The sequence below is a fragment of the Osmia bicornis genome, chromosome 7 (genome assembly GCF_907164935.1).
Source record: "Osmia bicornis bicornis chromosome 7, iOsmBic2.1, whole genome shotgun sequence".
Classification (NCBI taxonomy): Eukaryota; Metazoa; Arthropoda; class Insecta; order Hymenoptera; family Megachilidae; genus Osmia; species Osmia bicornis.
This window is the reverse complement of record NC_060222.1, coordinates 3,798,293-3,819,740: the sequence shown is the minus strand read 5'-3', so window position 1 is coordinate 3,819,740 and position 21,448 is coordinate 3,798,293. Positions and strand designations below refer to the sequence as shown.

At 44.1% G+C, this 21,448-nt stretch overlaps 1 protein-coding gene across 15 annotated transcripts in view; it reads right to left on the bottom strand.

The window, feature by feature from the left end:
* The window catches only part of LOC114873055 (longitudinals lacking protein-like), a 113,881-nt gene that overhangs the window by 32,521 nt on the left and 59,912 nt on the right, over nt 1-21,448 (bottom strand). The window contains exons 7-8 of one of the 15 annotated variants that reach the window (XR_006829563.1): nt 14,662-15,978; nt 14,232-14,321 (exon numbers count right to left, since the gene is read on the bottom strand). The exons of 7 other annotated variants lie outside the window; for them this stretch is intronic. Coding sequence is in view for 7 of the 8 variants with exons in the window: in XM_029180964.2 (XP_029036797.1) it covers nt 3,446-3,975 (530 nt within the window). In the remaining variant the exon portion in view is untranslated. Of the gene's footprint in view, nt 1-747; nt 1,328-1,524; nt 3,976-7,948; nt 8,603-9,109; nt 9,627-14,231; nt 14,322-14,661; nt 15,979-17,784; nt 18,457-19,243; nt 19,769-20,111; nt 21,025-21,448 lie in introns of those variants that run through there. 7 more of the 15 variants (XM_046286463.1, XM_029180964.2, XM_046286470.1 and 4 more) reach the window with 7 other exon arrangements.

The window sequence follows — 21,448 nt, the reverse complement described above, 5'->3', positions numbered from 1 at the left end:
CGGATCACCTGAAAAATCAAATTAAGGATTTACTACTGTTCCCTTCGATCCTCCTCTCAATCTGATCGTTCGTGGAGAACGAGCAACTAATCTACATGTTCATAGTTTCTCTTCTTTTCGTTCGGAACACCTGGAAAAACGTAAAGAGATCAATTACCGTTCAATCATTATCCTCGTTAACAATTTTCTGGTTGATTGAAATGCAAGCAACTTTTACTTGCCTTTCGTGCAACAAAGCTTAAAAAAATAGCTAGAATAAAAGAAAAGTGTCGTGATTAAAAACGTATGCAATTAATCGGTGCATAACATCGACGTTTCGAATGACAAATAAGAGGTGCATTGAAAAGTGTAACTTTTATTCGTTGTAACAAAAGATAAACTATGGAAAATCATAATTCTTAATAAAAAATTCTTACTGTGACAAAACTTCGTGAAAATTTTGTTACGCATATTAAAGAAACAAACGATTTATACATAATTAACGCTGAAGTACGTAATCTCGTTTGAAAATCTTATTATTATAAAGCGCAAAGATGTCTGTCCGCGTCACTTTTCGACTCGACAACTACCAGGGTTAGAGATACACTCTATACATCGTTAGAAATGTCTCACAATCAGACTAGCTCAAAACTAGTCAAAAATTACGGAGCTTTCAATTTTCCTCTGGAAAGTCTATGGGGTGCAGATTTTTGTGTCGGCACGGGCAGTAAACCCGCGAGAAGTAAAAAAGGACAGCGAGTGAAAAAGAGGGCGAAGCGATCAAGGTTCGATCGTTGCCGATTGTCGCGATTGCGGCTTCTCTTTCTTATTTATTTCCTTTAAATCACATACGCGAGTGACGAGCGGGTTATATCTAGTAAATAATTAAAATTAACCCTTTGGCGCAAGAGGAAAAAATATATGTTTAGCGTAATTATTTCGTAACTATTGCACCATATTTCTCGATAGAATCAAAAGGGTTGATAAAAATCATTGTTTATTCGATGCAAAGGAAAATATCGGATCGTGAATCGCGTCGGGGAACCGCGAACGCGTCGAGTATCGCTTTCCGCGCATCGAAATCTCCGAATTTTCGTCGGTCAGGCCGTCCTCCTTCCTCTCCTCTTAAACTTAGCCAATTTCTGCACGCTCTTCCCGTGTATGCTATAGTGTCTAAGCAAGCTGTGCTTGTGTTTGAACCTGGTGTGGCATAAAACGCACTCGAACTGGGCTTCCTTTCCGCATTCGAGCCTCTTGTGCCGTTGCAACGATATCATCCTTCTGTACTGTCTGCCGCAGGCGTCGCAGGGAAACATCTCGAAATTGTACGGCAGTTGGCTCCAAAATGCTGAAAACAGAAATCTTTGGTTAGTCTATCGTCTTTCGTTCGTACAATTCCTTTCTGAACACGCTAATACCGAAATCGTTATTCTCAATCGGTTCTTCACAAAACTGTTATCTCTCACCGAAAGAGAATCAGGAACGTGTTTGATGAAATTGACGAATTGATGATAGGTGTGGGATGATGGAATTACACGTACGATCTTTAGAAAATAACCCGCAACAAACATTGTCTTTTTATTAATAATAATAATAATATTAATAATAATATTAATAATAATAATAATAGAAATAATAATGTTAATAGTAATAATATTAATATTAATCGCTAATATTCGTGGTTGGTATTCGATAATTCAATTTCTCTGATAAATTCTTCGAAAATGAGTGGAGTCGACGTCGGTAAGCATCGAAAGGAGTATTCGATTGGGACGACTCGCATTCTTCCCTCGGTAATTCGATCGATCGTTTTCATTAAAATCGAAGCTAGAGAGACGATTGGTAGGGGATCGAGAAGGTCGGTAACAAGGATCGGAAATACGAGAGCGATCGGAAGACGCTGGACCGGAAGTCGTCTCGATATTGCAACAAGCAAAGGTACGAGAAAAAAGAATTGTGTAACGGGTATGTCCTACGTCGTTTCGTAGACAGGTCATAGATGCGTGCATCCGTAAATACTGATATCAAAAATACTGGACTCTGATCGAGAAGCGAACGATCTCTCGACGAGCCCTTATATCTCTTTCACCGCCTATTCTCTTCGCATTCTCTTTTTCTTTTTTCTATTCTCTCTTATTGTCCCGCAAACGTTTTGTATATAAAAATGGAAAAAAACTTGTTGAATTCTTCTAAGACTAAGAATACGATCCTACGTAGAAGAGTCGCGAAGACGTCAAGGAATGTCCAAGTACTTTTTTGTAACTTACAAAATAATTGATCGTCTCGAATAAGTCTAAAAGGGAGGGTAGTACAAGTGTATAAAAATATCGACTCTTTTGTTCGCTTGAGCACACTTATTCGAATCGTTCGTTCGATCGGAAGAAGTCTAACGTTCTCCTTGTTCCGGTAAATTCGTCTAGAGGTACAATTATTCTTGAAAGATCGTTACGTTGAATCGCGAATGAACTTTATCGAAGCGATTATTAAGTATTTCGTTGATACTGTGCAAATTGGGATCGTTAAACGATCGCAATTCGCGCAGAGATTCGTGACAATGATTTTCAACGTTGTCGTTTTCCTTTCCCATTTCCTATTCTATATACTTACTGCTCGTATATATATAAGTTAAAGTACAGATTCGAGCGCTTCTAACGCAAAAATCGAAGCTACTACGTACTCGTGTTCTCAGGTAACCGATTATCTGGAGATTATTTCGCACGAATCACCAGTGATACGCGACGAGTATCTAATCCCGATAAATGCACGATCGATTTACCGTTTCGATTCGATTCGATTGAAAGAAGGCACGTTTTTATCCCTTTTATCCGTATGATCGGTAATTCGTTTCGCATTTACCGTCTTCTCGTTTACTTACATCCGTAACGTTCCATCGTGAAAATAGTCTATCATCTAAGGATAAAAATATCTAGAGTATAAAAGTATTAGAAAATACGGGAACATTTTATGATTAAGAAATTTCAAAGTGGTAACACGATTCTCAATTTTCCGCGTACGAACAACTTCACACCCGACGCGAACACGGTTTAACTTTCAATTTCACAACCTGTCGAGGTGCGAAAATGGAGAACTTTCGATGGCTCGAGGTACGATCGTCCCGGAGACAATTATTCTATCACCTGGAAAACTCAAAAACTGCATAACTTGCCTTGCACGATATTAGTAAGTTTTAAATAAACGAAAATAAAGATTATGTACATATAGAATCGAAGGAAAATAAACTCTTGTATCGTGGTAACGAGGGGGGGAAGAAACTTCATTAACTTAAATTCTCTACGACAGTTTGTAATCAAGGTGCATAAATACGAGCGTGCCTTTATGTACAACGGGAACCGATCCCAATGATAAGAAAATCAGCGAAGGAAAAAAGGGGATCGAGTTCGACGAACAGAAAGAAGGGGTTAATTTCCAGGACGATCGTGCGAATCGGCCAAAGCGACCCGTGTTTTTACGCGCCCTCGTCGTAGTCGATCTTTTGATGATGCCGTTTATAATGGACCGTTAAATTGCCCCGTTGCCTCGCTTTGTACGGGCACTCGGGGCATTGGAACGCCGGCGGTTTGCCCCCGCACTCGACCATCTCGTGACGGCGCATCGTGCTTTTCCATCGGTACCCTTTACCGCAGAAACGGCACCTGAACTTGCGTTGCTGCTCGTGCGGCACGCCCATGTAAATGACGCTTAAGTCGCGGGGTTGCGGTAGGACCTCGAAAGAATCGGGGAATACGACCTCGCGGGTCGAGCTACGACCACCGTTGTCGTTTCCGCTGTCGTAACTGTTATTGTCTCTGTTGTCCCCGGCATTGCTAGCACTCACGCGTCTACCCGATAAAACCACGGTGCTTCTCGTCGTTGCCGTCAGCCCCGAGCTCGACCTGGTCTTCTTCATCCCCTGTTGTTGCTGCTGCTGCTGCGGGGGCTGCTGCGGCGACTGCTGCTTGTAATCCGATCGCAACAACGTCAGCAACGCAACCATTCCTGCAACAGGTCCCGGCGCCAAACGAGACGCGAGATCGAGGTAGAAGGTTATTTTATTAAATCAAAAAAAAAAAAAGAAGAAGATCTGTGTGATACGAAGATGAAAATTTAAAAGGGATCTGTTAGGTAGGAAGGGAGAAGAATGGAGTTGATGAGGAAGAAGATACGGTGGAGAAAAAGGGCAGAGGATTTTCTCGGTCGATGCACGAGTAGTTGTTATGCGACTGGCAAAAGAAATCAGTGAGATTAAACCCGTAACCAACCCAACACATAACGTATCAGCCAATAGCCCGAGAGATAGGTGCGCCCAGGATAAAATTTTGCCGTGTTTATACGTGAATAGGCGTGAAGTTTTGATGGCCGGGACAAGATGGAAAGACCTGTACGAATTTTCTCATAAATTCAAATATTTTTTCTTTTATTTTCCATCATACGTCTTTCCAGCTTTCCCGGCTCCTATCTTAAATGAAAAGATGCCAATTTCCAACCCTCCACAACAAGATAACCAACCAGGATGCTTCGGTGATTGTAGGATGATCTCGTTTCATAAACCCATTCAAACGAATGTATTAATGTACAAACAGTATCTAATCGAATCCGATAAATTTATACGCAATAATGTACAAAGGAACGTCTTATTAAGAGGTGTCTCGTTTTCGAAATACGCATACATGTTTGTATTTTAATCAGAAACAAGGATATCGACGATTCTGAAAGAAAACACGCGTTCCGAATGATCGTCGAAGAGGGTCGGTCGTCGTTTTGCCAAAAGTCCCCGACGATGTTGTTCACCTGCAAAATCGATTTACAAACAATTAGTAAACGTAAGAGTAATTAGAACAGTGAAAAGAAACGTAATAACGCGATCGAACGGAAACTATGGTCGGAAAAGGGTTAAGGAACGATCGTGGTTAGGAAGAGACACGAATATCTTTTTATTCGTATCGTTTACAATATCCATAGGTACGTGGTCGATTAATTGGTATCGCGAGGATGCGGCGTATTTGAATTTGATTCGAGGTAGTCGCGACCCGCCGCAAACTCTATTGGGTCAGATAGCAATTCATCATTTTGCTATGCTTGTGTATCACGTGAGAGTTCAAGTTGAACTTTCTTTTCGAGCTGAAGCGGCAGTAGGGACAGTGGAACTGCGGCAGCACGCCGCATTCCAGTTTCAGATGACGGTAGAGCGAGGAGGCGTTCGAATATATCTTCTGACACTTGCCGCAAGGGAAGCTTCCCCGTAGCTTGGACGACGAGCTAGCCGGACGATGACGTCGGTAATCTGCGAAAAATCGTTCCGTCAGCCAACAGCGATACATCGACGGTGACATTTTTTACAAAAAAGAAAAAAAAAAAATGAAACGACATTCAAGAACAAACTCTCTTTCGGCTTTATTCGAGACCGTCGGATAACTGGGCGCGGGGAACGAAAACAACGATGATATTTAGCAGCAACGTAAACGGAAGTTTACGCGGGAATGTACACTCGTTAAATGTCCTGAAAAAGAAAAAAAAGAAAAAAGAAAAGAAAGACAAGCATCGAGGAGTCTTAGAAATTACAGGAGCGGTTCGACCGAATCTCCTCGCGCAACGCATTAATCTCTCCGTTGTCAGAATATAAATACAACGTTTATTTCTCTAGAAAAATGTATCTGAAATAACAAGATGAAAAATTTCCCATCGAACGGGTTCAATCAATTGTTTACGTTGTACAGCATTTTGTAGTGAATCTGTCGGATGAATTCGCCGTTTCCGGACGTGAGCAGTACGGGCCAACATTCCGGGCTCTCTCGAACGTGCCGGTGCAAAGACTTCCTCCATTTGTACGACTTTGAACAGGCCAAACAGGTGTTCCATTCTGAAAAAGAAACGCGTTCGTTTCGTCAATAATTTAACCGAACGCCGTAACCCGCGCGAACGTGCAAGAGTGTCTTTATTCTCGCTGCATCTTGCCTTATCCGTCAAAACCAAACTATTTCCCTCGTTAATCCGCGCGGAGGGTGATTAGTTGGTCGAGAAAGAAAGGGTTGCAAACAAAATCCCACCTTTCGCAACCTCCGACACTCCACCCCTCCCTCTCTTTTCAATTCTCCTCCGGCGAAATTTATTTACAAAGGGTTGCGGAAGAAACGTTACACCCTCGAGTAATTACTGCACGTAATTACTTATCGTACACGCGTTAAGCAGTGTCCTTGCGAAAAGTGTCTTCGCCGTTTGGTGAAGTGTCCCGGCTCCTCAACAGTGCTTTTTGCGCATGTGTTTCAGTAAATTGCACCGCAACTTGGTTCTCTTCGGGCAATATGGACACTGATATTTCGGTGGCTGTCCGCATTCCTCTCTCACGTGCCTGGTCAACGAGCTGTAATACATGTACACGTTGCCGCAGCTCTTGCAGGTGTGCAACTGATTGCCGATTAGACAGCCTGCAAGCAAAATCACAAGGTTCGATTAGTAAAGATCGAATCGATCGGCTGGCTCGGTGAACACCGATACCTGTCTGCGCCGATTCATCCTACGTCCTCTCGTTTTTCTACATCGACGGTCAAGCGTGAAAAATAAATTGTCAAAATAAATTGCCTCGTATCGCGAAGATCGGTTGGTCCTCCGGCAGGCTAGATAAAGCGGGCAAGAAACAAGGAAGCGAGGTAGATAACAGGGGTTGCGATTAATTCGATTCAGGTGCCATGCGATCGTTAGTAATTTCGCGTTACCACTCCGCTCGATTCTCCACGTGTGTATCGATCGTTCTAAAGCTACGAACGAGGAGAGGATACGTCTGCGATCAAATCGTTGCTTCGATCTCACTTTATTGAAGCTCTGTTTTCTCTCGAAACGACGCAAGTACACGCAATCACTGCACGTAACACACGGACGTTTCTCGCCGTTTTCCTTCTTCTCGTCTACGCGATTCAACGAAAACGAAATGATAGTTTCACGCGGTAAGGAAGGAACGTTTCTCTCAGATCTTCGCCACGCAACCGTGCTCCTTCTTCAGATGATTCAGCAGGTTGAACTTCATTGGCATGATACTGTGGCAAAAGGGACACGTGTACAATACCCTGCCGCATTCCTCCCGTACGTGACGATTCAGTGCCATTCTCGACCTGTACGTTTTCTTGCACTCGCAGCACACGTGGAAACCTGAAAGGAAGGAAGAAAGGTAGCTTTAAGTACGGTCGCTCTGCAACGCGAATATCGTCGTTCACGAACAAGAAGCTTTCGCCCCACAAAAGCATCAGCAAAGCATACTATCGTATTCGCCCTCTATTCTCCTTTCTTCGCTTTTCCGCCGATTTTCCCGGTTTCTTCTACCTAACGTTACGAGAAATAATGTCACACGCCTCTGCGCTTTCTTACGTTTCGTTTATTAACACGCCCCATACATTCGTCGTAATTAATAATCCCCCGCTTCTTACCGTTTTCTTGTTTAAAAAAAGGGAATTAGTTAAATTTCGTTTGGTTATTGATATCTAAGAGGCAGATTCCTGCTGCGTTTCCTCGACAGCCGAACGATCTCAGCCGCCATTGTTGCGGCGAATCGAGCGTTCGGTCGATGGACTATCCGATTTCTAACGCGACAATCTTGCCCGTGCTTCACCCGCAAATGACGAACAAGACTGTCCTTCAAGTTCATCGCACTCGGACAATGAGGACAACGATAAGGCTTCTTGCCGCATTCCTCCCGCTCGTGCCGGGATAAACTTTTCTTCCACTTGAACGTCTTGCCGCAGGACTCGCACCGGTGCAGGAACGCTGCTGAAACACAGAAAATCGATCGTTCGTTATTATTAAATGATCCCTATCAACGTTCCGTTCCTCGTGCGACGAAAGGTATACCAAAATTCTTCCTTCGGCAGCATTCTTCCTTCGTTTCGTGGAAAAGAACAGCAGAGGGAAGAAGAAGAAAGGGTGGTGTACGAAAAGAGGGTGAATCTTCTCGTCTCTCGTCTAACAATGACATCCGCTGTTCGATCGTTTGCGATACTCTTCTGTTTCTTTATTTTTTGGTATTACGAAAATACATGCATTTAAGAGTAATAGGGATTACGAGGGTGGGGCGACCGCGTCTACGCTCACCGCGATGTTCCCATTGATAACTCCGCTTCTTATATCTAAGCGAGACAAAGCCGATCGCGACCGTACAGATGATCGATAAAATCGATCGAGCGATTACCGACGAAAGAACACGGTCGCGAGGGCGGCGTTTCTTCGAATAAAACTAAGCTAAACTCGTGATTGACACTCGTCATCGAGCAAGATCGAGTGTTTTTCTAACGATTCATCGCGGTGTAAAGAAGGGAAGCGGAACCGGGTGGAAGCGTAGGCACGAGAAAAGCTTCGAGACGCGAGAATTTAAGGCAATCGTACGCGTCGCTCGGACGCGGAAATCGCAGAATCTCGATACGACGGGTTCAGGTGTTCGGCGATGAGACCTTGAAGTGTTGCTCGGCCTGATGAGCGTGAAGAATGAAGGCCTTGAACGCGGCGAACGGACACAACGGACACTTGAACTGAGGCGGTTCGCACTTGTGCTTCAAGTAGTTGCTCCACATCTTGTAGAACTTGCTGCACATTGTGCAGGTGTAGCCGAGAACTTGGTCACCCATGTACATCTTCCGGTACGCTGAAAACAGAGGGACCAAGTTAGAAAACGGGACGGATGAAACGATACGCGTCTCCTAGCAAAAAGCTTCGGCGATACGGTAAAAGCTTTCGCGAACTTCAATTAACGGATCTTGTGTGATTGGGAGAAACCGAAGTTTCAAGGCGGGTGATCAACATTTTCTCAACGCATTCCTGCGAAATCTTTGTTTTATTAGAGAAGACAAGTGCCTTGGGCGAATCGTAAGCGTAAATTACAGTTTACTCATTTTCCTCCTCGTTTTCCTCTCCTTCGAGACACTCGCCTCTACGAATGTCTCTTTATTCTATCCGCAATTACCATCCTACAAGTTTATCCTAAGAGCTAGAAACTCGATCGATGCTCGTCGAAGGAAACCGTCCGAGGTTTCTCATACGAAAGAAATCGAACGACGAGTTGAAACGTTCTACCTATAGAAGAGAAAGAAAGAAAAATATCTATACAAAAGTTGGTAAGAAATTCGTTTATCACAGGCTTTCGGAATAGCTCGAATCCATCTCCTCGATACTCTTTCCGGAATCGAACTCTTCGTTTGAAACGAAGAACGGAGAGAAAGAGAGCGGAAAACGCTTTCGTTCGATTTCGCATTTCGACCATGTAATAATAATCGGATACGTCTTAACGATAGATTCCTAAACGATTAAACACGATACCTTCCTTCTTCTTCTTCGCCTTCTTCTTCTTACTTGTTCGCGTCAGTCTTAAAAACGGTCTAGCTCGACGGGAGGATCGAAATGTCAATTGAAAACGCTTTGATGGTGTTTCTTTTTGTGATTCTCGATGCACCACCTGTGAGGACTTTTGTACGGGCACACTTCGCACGTGAACTTCGGCTTGGCGTTCACGCACTCGAACTTTCGGTGCCTCCAAAGAGATCTGTGAACCGCGTAAGCCTTCCCGCAGTCGACGCAAACGAAACTTCTCTCCCGTTCTCGTTGCTGATCGTTCCTTCGTGAGGTTCTGTTCGCTTCGAACACGTAGAGTCTCTTGTACGGCCACAACATCGCTGAAACAACAACAGCAGACTGGTTAATGCGACCGATCGACCACGAACGCATGCCGTGAAATGAAACGTAACCACTTTCTTTTTTTTTTTTTCTTTTTTCTCTCAGCGGGCACATACATAACACGATTAACAAATTTTCTGTTCACTTTCTCTCTCACTCTTTCTCTCTGTCCACGCATCGCTGACATTCGAGATATTCTCTTTCTCTCTCTCTCTCTCTCTTCGTCCAAAGGAATCCTGAAGATTCACGGTCAGAAAGAGAAATCGAGCGGAGAGATTAGAATGCTTACCGCTTCGTCTTCTTCTTCTTCTTCCTCTAGAAATCGATCAAGGAAACGAACACACAAATTCGCGATACGTTGATCGATCGCATCGATTGATTTATTGGAACCTAGAACGATTTACAAGCTGACGGTTTCTAATCAACTTCGACGACGGCCGTTTACAATCCTTAAAAAATACGTACAAGCGAAAGAGGCGCGAGGGCTTTCTCCCTGGTCCGTCTGAACGGCGATGTAAAACGTTACAAAACGCGATAACCCTCGGTACGCGGGGGATACTTACTAATTTCACAGAATCCCTATGGAAAATCGGTGTTACAAATACGGTCGATCGTTTCTTTTTTTTTTTACTTACAAGCGTAATTCTATCCGTACAGTTTCGGAAGCGAAGGGAAAGTTCGGAGAAGGGAACAGGCTGCTACTTTCGTTTCGACCGATTGGAAAATCGAAGGAAAAGTCCGTCTATTGCTTGGTCGCGTTCGCGTCGTCGGCGGCGCGATGGAAAGTCTTCATGTGTCTTCGCACGCAAAACGAGTAATTGCTGCGAAAGTTGCATAGATCGCAACGAAACTTGAGCACACCTGTGTCGTGAACGTTTCGTACGTGCCTCTCCATGTTCGCCTTGTAGGTGCTCTTGTACGGGCAGAAGGAGCAAGCGAACTGCGAGTGCCTTGGGTTCATCTTGCAACCGAACTGCACGTGCCTCCTCAGCAGGTTCTTCAGCGGGAAGACTTTCTTACAGAAACCGCACATGTGACGCTTGTGACAGTTGGACGTGGCCGTCTGTCCTGACATCTTGAATTTCTCCAATTCCGGATGGAAATGCAGTCCCTCGACGCCACCGTAGTCGTCCCCGTAACCACCCTGCACGTTCCAAGCACCTGAAACAAATCGAAAACGAACAGGATGAAACGAAGTTCTTACGAACGAGAACGCTCTCTTACATATCGGACGACAAACGCACTTTTAATTGGTTAAAAACGCGTAGCGGTATCGATAACCTTTCCCCTTTCTCTAATTTCGAAACGTATCCTGGATCGGAGCAGCCGAAATTCTGGCTCGGCTGGTCACGCTGCAACTTTATAAGAAACTGTGTCGAGCCGTGTCGTGTAACAGAACGTTTATATTTATTGAACAACCGAAAGAAGAAGGGAAGAACACTCATTGTCTCTTTCGTTTTCGGTTCAGAGACGGACGGTAGATAATTGGGAGACGACGCTAAGCCAGAACTCGAGAATGCACATGTCTGATATGCCTGAAGAGAATGTCCTTCCTGCTGGTCCTGTAGTCGCACAATTTGCAGCGAAACATGGGCGGCAGTCCGCAACCGGTGCTCAGGTGACGCTGAAGACTCGCCTTCCAGGTGTAACCTTTGCCGCATTTCGGACAGACAAACACAGGTTTCCCGGATTGGTCCAGAGTCAGCGAGTCGTCCAACTGCAGCTCCGACTGTCCCCATCCTAAAAATCAAAAGCGTACACGTTAGAAAAGAAAATCTTGCCTGTCGATTCCGATCCACCTGCCGCGCGAACGTCTGAAAAAAGAGATAAGCATTCCTTTCTGTTCGCCCCGTTGATTCGACGAGGTTCACGAAAATGGTATAAATGGTACGCGCGTCGACTCGGCGCGTTGTCATTAGGAATAGAAGATAATTAAAAAAGGAATGATACGTTTATTGGAAGTCGTAACACACCGTGTACAATTTATAAACAACACACCCACATTAAATCGGTTCTGATCGCTCGCACAGGAATGATCGAGGATAGAACTTCGTCCGATCGATATTTCGTAGAATGGTACGAATGATTCCCGCGATCGAATTGAATTAAAATGTTCCGGATGTTAATTGGTCTCCTGGACCGTAGCGAGAGCCGTGTGTTCGCGTACGATATGGTATTTTAATAACGTCGGTGTTCTAGCTCTTTGCTGGCAATAAGGGCAAGTAAAGAGCGGTTCCATTTGGCAAAAGAAATTCATGTGAGTCCGTAAACTTCTCCAGTCGCTGTACTTCTTCGCGCACTTCACACAGACATGAGTATCCTTGCAATGCCTCCAAAGATTTCGTGGCAGTTGATCGCAAAAAAACGGACGTTGAGCTGAAACAGCGGAAAGTTACGTGAATGATCGTGAACGAGTTTGTACGTGGAAATGAAACAGCGAAGAAAAGAAATGAAGAGAATGGAAAAAGAAAAAGACACACCAAATCTTTGAAAGTGTTTGAAAAAAGATTAGAAGCCAATATCGATTTTTCAAGAAAATTCATTTTTCTCTCCTCGAAGAACAACTTTATTTGCGACTTTAATTCGATAACTGTGTATTTATTGTTTTTCATGTAACACCTTACACAACAACAAAGTTTTTCTCTTTAAAGAAAAAAAAAGAAAAGATCGACGGAGTCTCGTGTTCTTTGTACACGAGTAGTCGATCGTCTCGCTCGAATCGGTGCAATTCCTTTGTTTTATCGATAACAGTTCGATTCGATCCGAAACACCTAATCTACGCTATACCTAACCGTTATCGAGAGGAATGAAAAGAAAATAATTTTCACAGCCCAATTAATCGTCAGATACGAATGATCAAGGAGAACGAGAAAAAAGAGAAGAAAAATATTGTCCTCGCAATATAATTCCTCGAATTGCTGTTTCTTATATCTTTACTTCTCAAAAATTCTACTCTACTAGAAAAAAAAACAAAAAGAAGATTTTCGAATGCATCGCCGCTCTTTAAACGTATTATCCTAATCCTTTCGATAACGCAGTCTTGAAAGATTAATAGTAATTAAAATAATACAACGATACAGTAGATAATGCCACTATTGCCGATAACAATAGTAATAATAATAATGACATAGTTATAATAATAAAAGTACGAATAATGATAATATTACTGATAAGAGTAAGAACAATAATGTCAACTATAGTAAAAATGAAAAGATAAAATATTTTTTAAAGGATTGCAGCACCATGAAAGTGTATCCATCAATTGTGTCAAAGTATACACCTTAAGAAACTAAGGCGACAATCGTTCCTACGAACGAACTCCTCGCAGTTTTCATGTTGCTTCTTTTTTTTTCAATCAAGTCCAAGCACCTTTAGAAACGTTTAAACTTCTATCACTGTGATACGCTCGACTAACGGTGACGAACACGACACGACACGACAGAGAAATAAAAATGTGCCAAGTTCGATGGCGTCGTCGAACGATAAAACCCTAACTAACTTCAAAGCGTGTCCAAAAACGTACAACAAAGCGTATTTTCTTCTCGTACTCGAACGCGTCGACGTACGTACTGATCCTAACTATAAGACACTTTTTAAGAAAAGGGCACATCATTGTCGCATGAATCTCGCAGTCGCTGGTTTCGTCGACTTTTAGTGATTTCTCGTGCTTTCGGTGCCGTTTTATTATTCCTATCACGGGAATATCAACCGTGTAACGCGTGTTCTTTCTCGATAATCGAAAGGCCGTATTCGCATTTGTCAAAGATAAATGAAAAGGTACTTAACGCGTCATTTTCTCAGAGGTTGCTCTCTCTGTACACATACACGCACACGTTTTCTCACTCGGTTTCATTTTTTTTTTTAAATCAATCATCGCTATTTCGCTGTCCAAGGAACCCCGTTTCACGCGGTTTACCTATCGAAAGCGTAACTTAAAACCCTTCCGAACGAAACGAGTCAATCGTGCAAAGGGTTATTGGAAGGAATTTCTTTCTCGAGGAACCATTTATCGTCTCTCTGGTTGCTTTCCAACCCCCGGTTCACAAAATCCGACGCTTTAGAAGCTTCCTCTTGGAGGTACCGATTTTCTCTTTGTTCGATTTCGTTAAGGAATACTAGAAAAAAAAAAATAAGAAAAAAAAATTAAGCGACGATCGACGGCATTCATATTATAGAGTCTTCGGACTTTTTCACTTCCGCCTGACATGATTCGATCGGCGGATACTCCGGTGGTACCGCGTTCGAGGCGCTCTCGAAGCTCTCGTTGTGAAAGTTTCTCAAGTGTCTGATCAGGCTGCAACGTTGCGTGAACTTGCGATTGCAAAAGATGCAGCAGAACTTTCTTCTCACACCGCACTCGAATCGGACGTGACGGACTAGGTTACCTTCCGTCACGTACGACCTCGTGCAACGTGGACACTTCCACTTGCCGCTGGTGTTCCTTATTTTACCGCACACGGTCCGCCGGTGACGATTCAGGGTGAAGATGTGGGTGTAACCCTTGCCGCAACTCGAGCACATGTAAGGCTTGTCCGTCTCCGGGAACCACGCGGACGATCCTTGAAACAGAAGCCGAGGATCCGGTGAACATCCTATCGCAGGTGGATCGAACGGTACGCCGCTGGTAGCCGCGTTGTTCGCGAAGTTCAACGGTGGCAGACACTTCAGGTACGCATGGAAATCCGGCTTGTTGTCTGGAAAATAGAAACAGACAAATTTCACACGTTACGGAGGGAAGAAGCGCGAGCGCTTAAAACAGGGCAATTAGAAAGTCGAGTTTGATAATTCACCGAACATAGAAAGAAAATAGAACGATTTTCGAGAAACGTTCGTGTTAAGATAAACGGTTTTTAAATAGGGGTGTTATTATGTACAAAACACGTTATTTCATCCACGGAAATCAATATCGAGTAAGAATTTACTCACTGGAAAAATGGGTGGTTTTGAAAATAAATAAATAAAGAAAAAGGTCCCGATCTCGGTTACAGTTCTTCGAATGGTGAAGAAGATCATTAACAATTATTTAATACGTACGTGTATAGGAATGTTACGCAGGATCAACATCTTCGACACGAATCGACGCTGATTAGAAGGCGTGAAGGTAAAAATAATATGTATATGTCTACTTTGTCGTGTTAGAAAGAAAAAAATAATGCTGCGCTGCGTCGTATGTGCGTGTATAGATTATTGAAAGAAAAAAAAAATCAGATACGTGAAGATTTCTCAGGAGATTGTTTCGTATGCGTAAAATTTTATTTTCATATTTATTATCGCAATTAGACACTCGGTGGCACACTGAAAAGTTGAAACGTCAAAGCTAACTATCGGCACTCTATGAGGCGAGTTAACGTGAACTTTGATAATATATCGTCGAGATCGAAGGGCAATGTCAGACTACGTTTAACGCGGTTCGATAAAGCCTTTTACATCGTGCCAAAGTTCAATAACTATCTACGCGATCTCGAGAGGACCGAGGAACTCGAGGGATTAAAGTCCATATTACATCACTTAACAAATGTCTATCACGCGTGTATCGATCTTCAGTGAAGCGTCTTCATCGCGCGGTTATCTTCACGGATGAATCTTCAATGACGAAACAGCAGGCGTAACATGGTTCATCTTCCAGGGTAGTAGAAGCAACTTGATCTTCGTCGCGGTTCTTCGAGACGAAGAAAATAATTCTTCCTGGACGAAGCCCGATATCTTCGAGCAACGACGAACCTTTCTCGCGAACAGTGTCGAGCCTCTTCGAGTGTTTGTGCCTTGATTTCGCAATCCTCTACCGTATCAGGAAGGTTCGAGCGTCGGTTCGACAACACCTAAAAGAACATGAACAGCATAGTCGCGTTAATTCAGAATTCGAGGGACCCGGGTTCGACGAGGTCCAACGAATCGACTACCCCGATCCCTGGAATCTTTGCCCCCGTCTGGCGTGGCAATTTTATCCTGCTACGGTAGAACTCTGAAAAGAAGATTAACCGAGCAACCTAAACGGGCCTCGAAGGACGGCAGGAAGGAAAAAGAAGGGAAGCTAAAGCGAGGCGACGAATCGTCGACGCTAGGCTGAAGGTAGTCTACCGTTGACGAAAGATTACATTCGGCAATGCAACGCGTTCGGTTAAATTCTCATCTACAACATGATACTAGGCTCCACTCCGTTGACAACGTCGATCTTATGAATCGCAGTCAGGTGACGTTGCAAGCTCGTCTTCTGCGTAAAACTGTAGCTGCAGTAGTAGCAAGGAAACTGACGTTTTCCACCGCACTCCCACTTCATGTGCCTCCTCAGGTTGCAGAGCATCGTGTATCCGCGGCCGCACTGCTGACAGGTGAACCTGGTCCTCAGGAAACCTGTCGAACGAAAAGAAAAAACACCAACATCAGAAAGTAAAATCGATACGAATGCAAATTTTTGTCGGTACACATCGAGGAATTATCGACTCGAACTTCGATTTCTCGGTTTCTTTGTTAAGGACAAAAAAAATCAAACGATTCGAACGGTAAGAGGAGAACAAGTACATCACGGAACTGGCAATTACACCGAGATGTCGATGAATGACCGTGATTCTAACTTAATTACGTGTCAACGGTGTCTTCGAGGCACTAATCGTGACAAACTGCTGAACCATATACGTAGAAATGAATCAACAATGGTCACGATTGCAAATGATCGTTTATTAAAATTCCATGGGGGGAAGTAAAGGGTCTTCGTAGACGAATTTCTTCTCTTATGTTGTCTTCGATAATCGGTGTACGTTTCTTCGAGCGGAAATCGATCATCTCTTCCTATGTACCATCTTCAGTGTCGAAATCTGCGTATCTTCGAACGATAAAACTCTCGTAGAAATCTGAAACAAAAATATTTGCATCTCGGTCAGAATAATCGATCTCGAAGACTGGTATTCCAAGCCATTTCGATCTTCTTCAATTTTCTGCATCTGCCCCGCTTGAATGCGTGGAAACCAAGTGTGTAGCGAGTTGAATGAAACTGCACAGCGATCTCGTTTCCGTTCGTTTTCTTGAACGATTTTATTGTTACTTTAAATGGGCACAAGAACGATACATATATTGGCGATCGATAAGCATAGCACATAGGAAAATACTTTCTCTAAAAAAAAGAAAAAAAATGTAACCTCCTAACTTAGAAGGAAACGCAGTTATTCAACTGTAAGCGCATTTCACACGGGTCCTTCGCGGTGGTACGAAAATATTGTGCGAGTTTAGCATGTGCTGCCTTAGTTTCCCGTTCTGCGTGTATCTTGCCGGGCACAAACTGCAGGCAAAATGCTTGCGCCCGCCGCACTCGAATCTCAAATGTTTCACCAAATTGTGCCTCATTTGATAACCCCTGCCGCACTGGTGGCAAGTGAACCCTTCCACCTTCCTGAAGCATCTGTTTCGGCCGCACCGGCCACTGGCTATCAATTCTGGAAAAGAAAACAATGAAAATGAAACGTGAAGTATCGATTTAGGAATGCAAAGTCTTTCTGAAGAAACAACAGTCATCGCAAAGTACTTTCTTTCCTCCCTTAGCCTCGGGCAATGAAAAGTGGTCAGGATCTCGTGTACAATCTTTATTTCGCCCCTGTTCAGAATAACAATAACTGTCTATCCTAGATAAAAATAGGAATCGTCTTACTTTTAAATAATTAACGTCGATACGTGAAACGAAACGCGATCGATCCGAATTCGAATCGACGGATCAAAAGAAATGGGGTTAAAGATGTCTGAAAAATCGAGGGATCACAATGCGAAAATTCGTTTGGGAACGGTAAACTTTGGCGGAAGATAGACGTTGTGTCTTTGCAAGAGATGACGACGGAGACCGATATTTTGCGTGTACTTTGCCGGGCAAATGTGACACGTAAAGTTCCTCTGTCCGCCGCACTCGAATTTCATATGAGTCGTCAAGTTTCTCTTCATCTTATAACTTCTTCCGCATCGTGGACACCGGACCGGGGTCTCGGTCGCGTTTATAGATTTTTGCCGACCGACCTTACCCTCGAAAACGTGGCCGCTGCTCGTTCCTAGAAATAAACGGGAGAATGCGTTAGAGAAATAAAACGATCGTTTCCCAGCTACACGGAACGTAACAAGCACATTGGAACGCCACAGACGGAGATCGTATCCCTGGCGAGGAAAACCGATTTCGTTAGATTAGGTAGAGAAACGGAGAGATTTATTGAACTCTTACAATCGTTACACTATCTTTGGACACGAAAAGTGTACTCGACAATTAAATCGCCATTAAAATTACGTCGCCTTACAAAAATCCGCGTCGTCTCTAAAATATTGCTCTCGATATTTACTGTTCAAACGCGTTGGCTTCAGCTTTGGCGATATTACCTTTCTTTGGAAAATAAGGTAAAAAGAAAAATGCTGCGATCTAATGCTTGGTTCTGACGTGTCGATCGAGATTACTCTTCTGCGAGAATCTAAACCGACAAATCGGGCAAATGAATTTCGGCTCGATGCCGCACTCGTAGTTCCGGTGTCTCCAGAGCGACGTGAACACGGCGTAGACCTTGTTGCAATCGGGGCAAAGGTACTTCTTCTTTTTCCGTTTCCGTTCCGCTTGGACGGCATCCTGCACCGTCTTCTCGATCGCCAGCGACTGTTTGCCGCACTCGAACATCCGGTGACGGGTCAACGATGCCTTCAGCGCGAACGTACGCTCGCAATCGGCGCAGAGGTACTTCCTCGGTCCCCAACGATTCTTCCCCTGATCGTCGTTGAACGTCATGGATCGGAGGCGTCGGGTGTAGGCGACCGGACGCGAAGTGGACGGCAAAGTCGCCACCGTCCAGTTCGACGAACTGTACTCGCTGCCTGAAAACGAACAAATCGAATGAGAGACGTTTGATTTCGCACGACAATCGAACGTGAAAGCTTCGCGCGTTCGTTCTACGTATCTGGAAGCAGAAAGAAAATCGAAACAAGTGATTCGAGATTGAAAATGTTTGATCAGCGTTAAGGTAGACGACAAAGGATCGATCTTTATTTACACGATGTCCAACGGTTGTTTACAACAAATTCGGTGAACGCAAGATTTCCCCCGTCGGATAACGGGGTTGGAATTTTATAAATTCTGCGGGAAATCGTGGTACGTGGCGAACATGTTTCCCTGCATCCGCGAGTTTCCCTCGATCTCTCCGTGCACGTCGAGCACCTGCTGCGGTCCGTACTGCGAATTCTGCTCGAGAAGATACTGATGTCTAGCCAGTATATGCTTCATCAGGCTGTCCTTGTATCTGGTCCTGTGCGGACAGAACGCGCACTTGAACTTCGGATCGATGCCGCACTCGAAATCGTGGTGTCTCTTCAAATGATGCTTGTGCTTGTACGCTTTACCGCAGGTGATGCAGGTGTGCTTAAACACCGCGCCGCCAGGATACTTGGACTCGGCTGAAACAGACACGAGACAGTCTCGGTTAGTCGTTTACCGGATTTCGAGAAGGTCTTTTCACTTTTTAATCCACGATTTAGCTGCGCGCCGATCTGATCTCGTGCAATTTTAATCCTCGAACGATCCAGGGAGAAAACGAGAGAATAATGATACGAGGATACGGTTGTTGCGGAAATGGGATGATTAACGCACCAGAGACAGAGACAATCGTTCGGTATGGAACGTGACAGATTTTTATTCAATATCGTGCCACCCTTTGGTTAGGTCCATTTAACGAGAGAGTCACAATGATGGACGCTAAACGCGCGTCTACCTTGATACGGTACGTCGAACTTTCTTCTTCTTCTCTTTCTCTCTTCGTTCCTCGTTTTCTCTATCGAAACGGAGGATAAATCAAAGGGAGCAGCGATTCCCTAGGCTCGATTCGCGAGGAATTCAGTGACAGGCACGTTCAGGAATCCCTGTGCTGCCTGATGTTCGCTGTTCGCGGCGTGAATCCTTGCCTCGTATGCTTCATCATGTGCACTTGGAGGTACGATCTGTAGGTAGCTCTGTACGGGCAGAAGATGCACTGGTGCATCGGTTGTTTCCCGCACTCGTTAATCATGTGCCTACGGAGATTCTTCATTTCGTGATAACGCCGATCGCAGTTGTCGCAAGCGAATCGACCCTGACCCCGCGATCTTCTTCGATCCCTCGCCACTTGACCGATGTAGTACTTGCTTTTCGTGTAACCTGTAATCAGGGAGAAGTTGTCGGTTACATATTAATCTAAGAACGAGTAACCACGCGACAGCGTGTCCCGATCGATCGAGAATCGGCTGTAAAGGTGCGGGCGAGTCGTGCACGCGGAGAAGAAACAGAAGCGGGAAAAGGGAACAAGAATGATTGTCACTTCTAAACTGTTCGATGCGCGACACGAACGTATTCCGTGTGTTGCATGCACGCGTTTTAATTAAGAAACGATCGATCAGCGATCGCTGATCGATGTGCAAATCGGTTCGGACCGATTCTTTCCCTGCTCTCTTTTCGACGCGCGACCGTTAAAATAAAGAAGCGTATCGAGGAAAGGACCGAATTTCAAAGTTTCATCTTTTATTGTATCATACATATTATATGTTTGTTTGTTTGTTACCTGATGCTTTGGGCGAAGCTTTCGAACGATACAACGATGGAAAATTTCATCGAGGATGGCCTGCCTATGTAGGTATGCAAATCACGCAGATACTCGTGAAACGGATAACGCAAAACGGGTTATTCTCGCATGGCACGGAAGACTTTATTCGCTAACACTTCCGTTCTACTATTTATTGGTCGCTGTAGGAACGTCAGCCGACGTTCTCGATACTCGCTGTCCTATAATAAATCTAAGGATGCACCGCTACGCGACGAGTAACATAATCTTGTAACGTGTATCTCTAACAGGGCTAATGGAAAAATGGAAGAGTTCGCTGCGGTGTGAACACCATCGAAATTTCAAGAAAATAGAGTCGCTATGAAAAGGTACAAATTTTCGCCGCTATCTCTGCGTCTAACTACACTTCTTCTTACGGGTATCGATCGACGGGATGATTAATTCGCGTCCTTGAAAAAATATTAGTTATCGCGTTTACGGAGTTCGCAAGGAATTCTGAGAAAAAAAAAAAAAAGAAAGAATACCGATCCGCGACGATTTTCTGTTTGTGCGCGGCAAATCAGTCTCTAAACACTTTAGCTCTAATTTCCAGAATCCACGGAGGATGAAAGCTTGTTGCCGTTCGGCATCGCGTAGAAGTCGTTCAGAAGCTTCATGTGCCTGCCGTTCAGGTGGGTGTTCAGGCTCGACCTGTGCTTCGCCCTGTAAGTGCAGAGAGGACAGTGAAACTTGGGCTCCACGCCGCACTCGTGCTTCAAATGCCTGGCCAAGCTGGAGTAGTAATTGTAAACCTTGCCGCAGTTCTTGCACGGGTAGGTGACACGCTGGCAGTTCAGGAAGCCCATCGTCCGCGTCTCTGAAAAAATGCAGACAGATGGAAGAAGTCGGTTTTAAAAATGGGCATCGGTAGAGATACGGGGGACACTTTTGCACCGACTATTCTTTAAGAATTTTTATTTTAGGACGATTCGAATCGCTCGGAGAAAAAAGAGATATGTAACGTAAAATAGCTACTCTTATTTTCAGTTACATACCCTTTTTTAATTAGAATCGAGTTGAAGTTTGTTCATTAGAAAATTTCAGAAAATCGCGTTTAAACGTTAGAAAAACATCACAGCTGCAAGATACCATGCAATTTTCGATGGGGAATTAATTTCGTTCCTGGAAAAAGAAAATGATAAAAAGAAAAAGAAAATTATTCCCAGGTTTTCAGCGTTGACGTCTTCCTCTTCCGGTTGATCTGTCTTTGGAGGATCAGGTTTTACTTTTAATATATTTCT